A 10720-nucleotide genomic window follows, 5' to 3' on the forward strand; every position below is an offset into this window, starting at 1 on the left:
TAGATGAATTCTAGTCATAATTAGTCAGGCTTCCTTCCAACATAAGACTATGAACATCTAATTTAGCTCCATATAATTTCAAATAATATTAGACTTGCTTCTCACAGTGGGATAGACTATATATCTGGGGATATTTTTACCTATGAATTTTCATCAAAAATTGGTTCATTTAAGCAATATGATTTAAGGTTTCATAGGGTTAAGATGAAACATAAACTTTTGTTCTTTGAAAGGATACACATGAGGGAATCTCTCTTCATTCAGGATTGAAGATAAGGAAACAGGAAACAAATACTACATCTACTCCTTTACCACAGTTGTTATTATTTTTTGTGTTTTTATGTTCAAGGTCCATGTATCTCAGAACAGCCATGAAAGGGCTTCCTGGAAAACAAACCAAACCAAAACAAAAACCATGTGTCCCAACTCACATGGTTCTACCCGACCAAGGAGAGGAGGATCACAGCCTGCAGACTCTGGGATTGTAAAAAAAGGGAACGCTGCATTTCACAAAGTCATTGAAACTCTGAGCTCACTTGCAGTCCAGGGGCAACAATGCAGGATGAAGACGGCTACATCACTTTGAATATTAAATCTAGAAAGCCACCTCTCTCCTCAGGTAAGAATGTAGGGAGCCCTCCACAAGGAAATTAATTAGTGAAACAGGTCAATCCTATTTTCTCTTTGCTACCTGTGATAGTATGTATAGTTGTACTTCATCTTTTCCTGAATGATGTTCTTTCTCTGAGGTGTTTGAATAATGTCTACAAAGGCTTATATGGACATATTTAGAATATAAACAGCAAAGATACAAGCAGGGAACATTATTTTAAGGCTCTAGAATTTAGTACTGGAAGGCACAGAAACCAAGGAGATAAAGAAACGTAATGTTTGAAAATTCCATTTTCTGAATGTCAGTATGGTTGTTGCTTATTAAAGTAACTATTTATGTGGGTGGCACACACAACAACAACAACAACAACAACAACAACAAAAAGACAAACTACATGAGATCTTAACAGCCAGATATGTTTTGGCTTAGAAAGAGAGAATCCATTGGGAATGCAGATGGATGTGTGGTGTGGAGTGGGTTGTGCTTATTATCCATGATCACGAAAGGAACAAAGGCAAGTTCTGTCTTGGCCCTTTGTGAGACTGGAAAATCCTGAGAAGGCATGTGGGGGTGGAAGGACCATCTGCTCCCTGATGTCTTTGTTGTTTGCCTACAGCTGACCCCACTTCCTCTCCTTGGTGGCGTGTGATGGCTTTGGTTCTGATGATCTTGTCCGTGGGGATGGTTGTTGGGCTGGTGGCTTTGGGGATCATGTGTAAGTATTGAATTTTGCCAAAGATCTGATCTGAGAAAGGCAATACCTAAGGGTTCTGGTTTATGCTGCTCAACTTCTTGTCACTATTGTCTATTTGTTACACTCCTATCTGCCTATACGTAGCTGCCACTATATTCCAAATGAAGGAGAACTTTGACTTTTACTTCTGATTAAAATTACTTTTTAAAATTCTTCTATTAATCATAATTACTTTCAGAATTCAAAACTGGTCCTTAATATCTTCCTTAGTGTGGATCCAAACTATCTTTTGAAACTTTCAGCTTTCCTATCATACATATCCTAAGACCCAGCCAACCCAGAATTTTCTTAATTTCATAAATAAATCTGAATTCTCCCTGTTTGAAAGTTTGTTCTATCTATTCCCCCTTCCTGAAATGTCTTCCTTACTATTTCACTTACTGAAATAATTGGCTTTCTCTTCCTGTAAATCTAATGGCCCTACAATGTCACATTGTAGGTTGTGTAGTTATTACTTGTTTGTATACTTATTTTTATAAGTGGTTTTAAAAGTTTTCATTTATCATGTTTTATCTATGTTAATACCCACAGTTATTTTAAGCATAATAATAAATAAATATACATCCTTAAATAAGTTAATATTTTGGTATTACATGAAGAACAGAAAATAAATGGGGTCACTCACCTCTATGATGTCTGCTCTGAAATTTGTATTCAAGGAAATGTCAGACACTGCTTTGGCTTATTATTTGATCGTGGGATTTTCTTCTTTGTGACTATCTCCTTCAAATAATTAACTTATTCTTCTGGATAGCACTGACATATCTTTTGCATATTTCTTACTTTGTTCTTTATATTCTCCTTTACTCTTATCCTTTTTCATATATTCATATGTATCAAATAATCTCTTCATATACTGGTCATTCTATAGAAGTGGAAATTAATGGAAAGATCCTTGCATCACCTTTATGATCCTGACTACAAATTATAATTTTATGTATTTTTTTTAAAATCTAGCTGTCACACAGCAAAATTACCTACAAGCTGAAAAAGAAAATCTCTCTGGAACTCTACAACAATTAGCAAAGAACTTCTGTCAAAATTTAATAAAACAATTGGAACAAAAGCAAAAGGGCAGTTTCTGTAAGTATGATTTGAAAACCTCTTCCTCTCCCCAACTCCTAGAACATATCTGTGATGGTAACCAAAGGGAGTCATGAGATAGACAGTAAACAATGAACATGGGGAATATGTAAGCGACATGTAGAATGATGAGGTCCCTACACTTGGTTTCTCCTTCAGACCATAAATGCAGCCCTTGTGACACAAAATGGAGGTATTACGGAAATAGCTGCTATGGATTCTTCAGGCAAAACTTGACGTGGGAAGAGAGTAAACAGTACTGCATGGATATGAATGCAACTCTTGTGAAGATTGCCAGCCAGAACATTCTGGTAAGAAAATTCTGATGTTAAGTATGTTGGAAGCATAAAGGGGAAAAAACTGTAATATATGACCTGTTTCTTTCTTTTTAACATTTTCTCATGTTTGTAATAATCAAAGAAACTTGTCAATCTCAGTAAAAGTTACAGAGTTCAAATATTCAATTTAGTCATGTTCCTCAGAATCACTATAGTTGGTCAGTGAAATTGACTTGTACCTTCCTGAGGACTAAAGTGCACAGTGGATCTAACTAGAAGTCAGCCAGGGATGTTCCCCACCACTAGTGTTCCCTGTTACTCTAACTTGTTGCACCATCTACTTACTGTTCAGACTCACAGAGAATATAATCAACTAAATAAACTTTTACTTCCATTCAGGCAAAATAGGAGAATGCCCCCGAATCTCAACTTCTAAAGAGATTAATTGGAGATATATGTGTACTGAATCTTACTACTCTAGGGTGATGGATGTGAGGGTGAATATTTATACCTAAAAGAAGTAATATAACTTATGAGAAAAAAGAAATACTGAATTTGAGGTGGAATTACCCATCAGGTCCTATAGTGAAGCAGCTACTGTGGATATATTTTAAAGAAAAATAAACAGGTATCAGCAGAAAGTTTATGGATGGCTCATACTTTCAGAAATAAACAATAAGAAGGGAAATTTACACAATATCTCCATGGAATGTCAAAATGAGTCACATATCTTTCAAGAAACTCAAATTACTTTCTTTTTTCCAAAAATGAATTCCCACCTGATATTCTGGGAGGCATGAGAGTATTCACCTTTTAATTTGGTTCAATTGATTGACTGCCCATTCATCCATTGGTTCAACAAATATATACTGGAACTGTTCCAGGACCTTGACCCATGAATTTTTTAAAAAGAGACAAAAATATCCCTAATCTCCAGGAGTATGTATTCTAGTTGGAACAATAGAAAGTGAATAAAACAAATATATTCAGTATATAGAATGATAGTAAAAATTATTGAGTAGAGAAAAGTAAATCAGGAAAGGTTTGATGCATGCAATTTATAAATCCCTTTTAGAAAGATGTCATAAACATTTGATTCTCCCAGCCAACTAAAACAAATTAAAATTCTTTATGTATGATAAGTGGTAAAACCAAAGCAGGTAGAGTTGAATTCTAGGTACTAAAAATCTCATCAACAATGCATTTATTTTTGTGTTCTTCCTCTAGCTGTTTGCCATTCTTCACATTTGAATCATATGTTCTAGTCCATTTGGAACTCCAATCTTCAATTGATGGAAAATATAACCATAGATTATAAAGACATAGGAAGACTAGAACATCACTATTCAGTGATTAGTTTTCCTATGTCCTAGAAGTTTTTTCATATTATGAAACAACTCAATTTGGTACAATTCTAAATGCTAAATAGAATCCATTCATACTAACACAGACATATAATCTAACATTTTGTGCAAGGTCTTATTATTAAGCTTTGTCTCTGTTATTATGAAGAGTTGTGGACATATTCTGAACATTTTATATTTATTTGTGTTTACAATAGGAGTACATCAAAACTAGGACCGTTTTAATTCGTTGGGTTGGATTATCCAATCAGAATTCTAACAAGGTGTGGATGTGGGAAGATGGTTCCATATTCTCCAAAAATATGTAAGTCACTAGACACTTGAACAGAAGGCACTACTAGAAACATTCATTCTGGGAAACCATTTCCTCTTGAATACAAGTTATTGAAAATTGAGATATGTCTCTATACCCTACTATGAGTTTTCTCATTCTTAGTACCTAGAATTCAGCTGAGTCATTGATAACCTACTTACTCTTAACCAAAGAACACTGATAATAAGACAATTCTATTTTTCCTTCCCTCTCATTCTATTTTTATCTAAGTCATAGTTCACCTGTATTCTCAGTATTTTCCTCATTTATTTCTGTCTGACTTTACCTTTGGAAGAGTGTGTGTGTGTGTCTGTGTGTGTGTGTGTGTGTGTGTGTGTGTGTGTTAAGCTTGATCTGATTCTCTTCACATATTTTTAGACCCAAATAATCACCCTCATTATTTTATAGTTGACAGTTATTAACTTGATGATTCTGTTGAGTTTCAGTGTCATTTCGCTTAGTCTGTATCCTAGGAGCCTCCAAGAATCAGGTACACTGTGGGTCACAAGCAATTCTCATGTTCATGTAATGAGGTGCCATCCTTCCACAGAAAATCCAGGCAAATGGCCTAATTACATTGAAAGATGAGTGAACATCTTGGTTCTCCAATGTCTAATTTCAGCACATTTTGTTCATCCTGTGTATACATATTGAAGTCTCTCTCCAATTCAAATTTAAACTGATAACAAAAGCTTTTGCAATCTGATCATTATTTAAATTATTAATCAAGTTTTTAATATATATTTATTAAGTCTTTACTTTGGGAAGGAGACCAGAACATCATAACTACAACAAGCCTCTTCTAGACCTTGGGTTTTATCTCCTGTCACTGGCTGCCTCAGTCACAATTTCATGGGCAAAGTAGCATTCTCTCTATTCTTCCAACAAGTCAAACTTGGTTTTGTTTTAGGTTTTTTTTTTGTTTTGTTAGTTTGATTTCTTTGAGGAAATGACTGAAGGCCATTGTATCTGCTGGTTTTTCTTCTAGAATGCTCTTCCTCCACAAGTTCAGGTTTGGGTACCCCTTTTGAGTCGACAATCAGCATAACTTGTTTGGTGAAATCAATTCTAATTACCTGAACTAATTTAGTCTCCCTCCAACCCGTGTCCACACAGTCCATCATACCTTCATTGTTGTGTATCTTCATAATTCTTGTCACTGTCCAATTTTCTTGTCTACCTGTTTGTAGGCTTTTTACCAATGTTCCATTGTGTCATATAAGAGCCCAAGAGAAGAGAGGGTCTTTGTTTTTATTTACCACTCTATCCTCAGTATCTTGAACAACTTTGACACCTGACACATCCATAGATATTTGGCAAATAAACTAGTAAATATATATTCCTCATCTCCTCATAGTAAGCAGTCTAGCAAGGGGTATAGACAAGTTAAAGGGCAAATACAATGCAGTGTGCTCTTGTAGATCTATTACTCAATAACTAAGTCCTCAGTTCAAAAATATTCAATCAACTTTCTTTTCCCTGAGCCTATTCCCATCTTGTGCAGCTTGCACTCTAGGATCTCCCATGTCCTCCCTGCTTATCTGAATGCTAGCCTTCCTTCAATACTGATCTGATAGGTAAAGCCTTTGCTCATCATATCAGAACCATACCCATCGTTTCTCTGCACTGCCATTATAGTTAGTGTTCACTTCTTCTTTATCTTATGCATTATAAAATTTCTACTGGGCTTTTCAAATGTACATACCTTGTATTCTCAAGCAGAGGTGAAGTTTCTCAATGGTGATAATGTTGGGGGCTTTGTTGCTGCTGCTGCTTTTGTTTTTACATTTTTCCTGTCGTCTCCAGTTTGTGCAACAGTGTTTTGCACCCAGGGTTTGACTCTTGATTATTTATTCATTTTTCAAAGGCATGCACTCTACCCTTTTTTATTCACAGGCTTGATCTTTCTGGAGATGAAACAGAAAACATGAATTGTGCTTATTTTCACAATGGGAAAATCCGCCCTGCCTTCTGTAAGGACAGACATTATTTAATGTGTGAGAAGAAGGCTGGCTTGGCAAAGGTGGAACAACTGCTTTAATGTAAAATGATGGACAGATATCAGAGAAGTGGTGGTTGTATAATAAAAGATTTGGATGAAGAATATATAGCCACAAAATTGCTCATTTCTCCTTTTCTTCCCCTTGGAGTCATTTTTATATTATTTTTACTTCCAACACCACTTGCCTAGTCCCTTCTTTGCATGTCCAGAAGCCAACATGTGAGTTGATCATCTGCATATCAGTTGCTCTATTTTCCACTAATTTTCTCTTCCTGTATTGCATTCTTAATTATCTGAACATACCATGACTCACTGCATCTTCAGATACACACATATTAATTGAAATTTGGACAAGAAAAATTAGCTCTTAGTTGACTTAAGCTGTACAAAATATCTAGGTTAGAAATACAGCATAAGGTATTAGAAATACTAAATGTGGAATAAGGAGAAAATTTAGATAATGTGGTCCCTTAACTAAAGTATAGCCATGAACTAGTCATGCAACCTCCTTAATTTCCATTTTTTCATATTTAAAATGAGATATTACCCAGCTAATATACCTCACCATTCTACAACCTAAGATGAGCTTAATAGTGTTAACTATATCAGAAACTCTGTGAAGCAGAGACCATGACTTCCCTGTTCACTGTTCTATAATTAGTACCAAATACAGTGAACAGGGAAGTCTGGATCTCACTTAATAGAGTTCACAAGAAACTGTATGCTTTGCATTATGTGACATAGATATTCAGAAAACTCTTTAATCAGTACAACAAGTGTACAAATATCGTTACTATTTTAAGTCCACTCCTGATCAGACTCAATGCAAAAAAACAAAGTTGACACAAAATCCCCTGGTGTTCATAAATGAGGAAATGCTTCTTAACAAGGCCCAGAGATTAGAAGGCAGAAGAAACACGTGAAAGTGTTTTATCTATTCCCCCCCCCTCCATAAGAGGCCTATGTTTGGTTTTTGCTGAATAACTCAGGAAGTATTTATGGAGTATGTGGTCAGGTACCATTTAACAGGATAACAAGAAAAAATTGCCCTTCTTTCCCACAGTTTCCTTTCTCTAACTAGTGGGTATACAATTTATGAACATAATTCTCCACCTTCCAAATGAGTTTGTTAAAACATGGAGATATTACATCACAAATACTGATGGTTCTTGGTTTGAAGGCTGAGGAGACAGCCCTGTTTTAAACAAACACCTCTACATGATTCTGATATGGATAGTCTTTAATACATTCCAAAAAACATTGCTTTAAAGCTTATGTGGCTTTGGGTAAGTAATTTAGTCTCTTTACAACTCGGTTTTCTATCTATGAAATGGGTTCAATGTTATTTTCTTATCCAGAAGGTAATTGTGTGGATTAGTTAGTATAATGATATAAAGTAATGGTCAGAGTTTTAAGCATGCAATACTTACTTAATAAATATGGGTTATATTTATAGCTTCATGCATTAACTCCCAAGCATTCTCAAATCTTTATCTTACTGTCAATAAACAAGAATGTGTTAGGAAACTGAAGAAAAATATCACAAATTCTCCAGATTCTGTTTGTCATTTCAAATGTCTAGAGATATTGGATTTGGTAGAGTGGGGTATTATTTTCTTTCCTTTCTTCCTTATTTTACTTTAAACTGTTTTTTTTTTCTTTGTGTGTGCATGTGTGTGTGTGTGTTTTATTATTGTTGCTTGTTTGTCTGGTTTGGTTTTTGAGTGGAGTTTGTTGAACACCTCATGTGTCTTGTTTTTAATTTTTTTCTGTTTTCTCTTTTTTTAATTTATTCTAATTTGTTGTATATGACAGCAGAGTGCATATCAATTCATATTACACATATTTAGCAGAATTTTTTATATCTCTGGTTGTACACAATGTAGAGTCACACCATTCGTGTCTTCATATATGTAATTAGGGTAATGATATCCATCTCATTCTACTGCCTTTCCTACCCCATTCCCCCTCCCTACCTCTCCCTCCCCTTTGCCCTATCTAGAGTTCATCTATTCCTCTCATGCCCCCCCACCCCCGCCATCCCCATCATGGATCAACATCTTCATATCAGAGAAAACATTCAGCATTTGGTTTTTTGGGATTGGCTAACTTCACTTAGCATTATATTTTCCAACTCCATTCATTTACCTGCAAATGCCATAATTTTATTCTCTTTTATTGCTGAGTAATAGTCCATTGTGTATATATGCCAAATTTTCTTCATCCATTCATCTACTGAAGGGCATCTAGGTTGGTTCCACAGTTTAGCTATTGTGAATTGTGCTGCTATAAACATTGATGTGGATGTGTCCCTCAGTACGCTGTTTTTAAGTCCTTTGGGTATAGACTAAGGAGAGGGATAGCTGGGTCAAATGGTGGTTCCATTCCCAGTTTTCCAAGGAATCTCCATACTGCTTTCCATATTGGCTGCACCAATTTTCAGTCCCACCAGCAAAGTATGAGTGTGCCTTTTTCCCCACATCCTTGCCAACACTTATTGTTGTTCATATTCTTAATAGCTGCCCTTCTGACTGGAGTGAGATGACATCTTAGAGTAATTTTGATTTGTATTTCTCTAATTGCTAGAGAAGTTGAACATTTTTTATATATTTATTGATTGTATATCATCTTCTGGGAAGTGTCCGTTCAGTTCCTTGGCCCATTTATTTATTGGGTTATTTGGGGGTTTTTGGTATTAATATTTTTTAGTTCTTTATATATCCTTGAGATTAGTTCTCTATCTGATGAAGATGTGGTAAATTATTTTTAATTGTTTATTTAGATAAAACAAATTGGAAATAATAATTCAGAAAATTTCTCCCAAATTAGCCATATCTCTGAACTTTACTGTTTCTTATTTCCAATATGGAAAAGCATATATTTATACACAGTTATAGCACATTCAAATTTAGAAGAATGATATCTTAGTTTATACCTAAAACACAAATAAAATATGTAAACTAATTGAATTATGCCTACAAAGATTCTATTTTTTTCTGGTACTCACAGCTAAATCATCTTATACAGCTTAACACAGACATTAATAAAACTCATGCTATGATCAGGCCACTAAATGTGAAACTTACTAAGTGAATTTCAGAAAATTTGACTTCACTGTGCTTTAATTTACAATTAAGCTACACTGTACTAATAGTAGTACCTATTTCATGGATCTATTGTAAGAATCAAAATAATTCATGTGAAAGATATTTAAAATAGTACAATACACAATGAATAGCAAATAATGGGAAATATGATTAAAATAATCAAATATAATATGAGAAGCATATTAATTTTTTACTGGAGAAAACCAATGACCCTCCCAAAGAAATTTATCAAAAAATACAGTGTATTTGATAAAATCAGGTCTTTCTGAACTCAATGCTTAGGGCTAATAAAATCTGAAGAGAAACTGGAAATGAATAATAGCTAATAGGACCTTCGTTCATGTCATTCATGTCAGTTCACATTTGGTATGATTATGGCTTCTTCCTCTTTTTCTCCTCTAAACAGAACTTGGGACATTTTAAAGGTTACATAGATTTTAGTCACCTGGTTTATTCAGATTAGCATCTCAGGTCACAAAAACATTGCATGAAATGTTTAGAGAATGTGCTGGATTTTTTTCATTTGTCCGTGGAGACCCTCTCAGCCCCATCATGTGTCTTGGGAAGCTGAACTCAAAAAATGAGCATATTACCTAGACAAGCTTGGCCTCTGGGTTCCAGTTACCCCAGCCAATGGGAGGCACTGGCAATGATCAAAAGTTGAATATTGATTCCACTGACTCTCTCCCTTCAGGGCCTTGGTTTAGCAAAGTCTGTTTGTTCTATATGAAGTGTAATTGGTAAAGAAGGAAACCACAAAGTTCCAATAAACACCCTCCATAAGCCTAGGACTGATAACAGCTTCCCAGTGTGTATCTCACCATCCTGCTTTTCTTCTCTTAACCTTTGCAAAAACTTTAGTCTTTAGTGAATTCCCTTACCTGATCCCTTACATGTTCTGTTTGTTTGCTTCTGGGAGCCTATTATGAGAGCAACAACCGATCTAGTGAGACACTGAAACAACAGTGACACAGTGAAACACTGAAGTTACTAAGGCATGACCTTTGGCCATAAGAACAAGTGGCTAAAAAATTAATAATGATTAAAGGAATGAATTTCTCAATACTGATGCCCTAGTCACAGGATTAACACAAATGGCCATCTGTGCTCTAAATAATTTGTGCCTCCCTTCTAAAGTGAAATTACTATTAAAAGCTTGCTGTCTAGGCAAAAAAAAAAAAAAAAAAAAAAAAAAAAAAAAAAAAA

The 10720-nt window shown here is 35.0% G+C and overlaps 1 protein-coding gene across 1 annotated transcript; it reads left to right on the forward strand.

Moving 5' to 3' along the window:
• Window positions 1-346: 346 nt before the first annotated feature.
• Clec1b (C-type lectin domain family 1 member B) lies at window positions 347-6515 on the forward strand. Its single transcript, XM_015489633.2, has 6 exons — window positions 347-619; window positions 1230-1328; window positions 2325-2450; window positions 2610-2761; window positions 4290-4396; window positions 6302-6515. The coding sequence occupies exons 1-6, from the start codon at window positions 556-558 to the stop codon at window positions 6444-6446; spliced, it is 693 nt and encodes a 230-aa protein (XP_015345119.1). The 5' UTR covers window positions 347-555; the 3' UTR covers window positions 6447-6515.
• The last annotated feature ends 4205 nt before the right edge of the window (window positions 6516-10720 follow it).

The sequence above is a fragment of the Marmota marmota genome, unplaced genomic scaffold, assembly GCF_001458135.2.
Source record: "Marmota marmota marmota unplaced genomic scaffold, marMar, whole genome shotgun sequence".
Taxonomy (NCBI): Eukaryota; Metazoa; Chordata; class Mammalia; order Rodentia; family Sciuridae; genus Marmota; species Marmota marmota.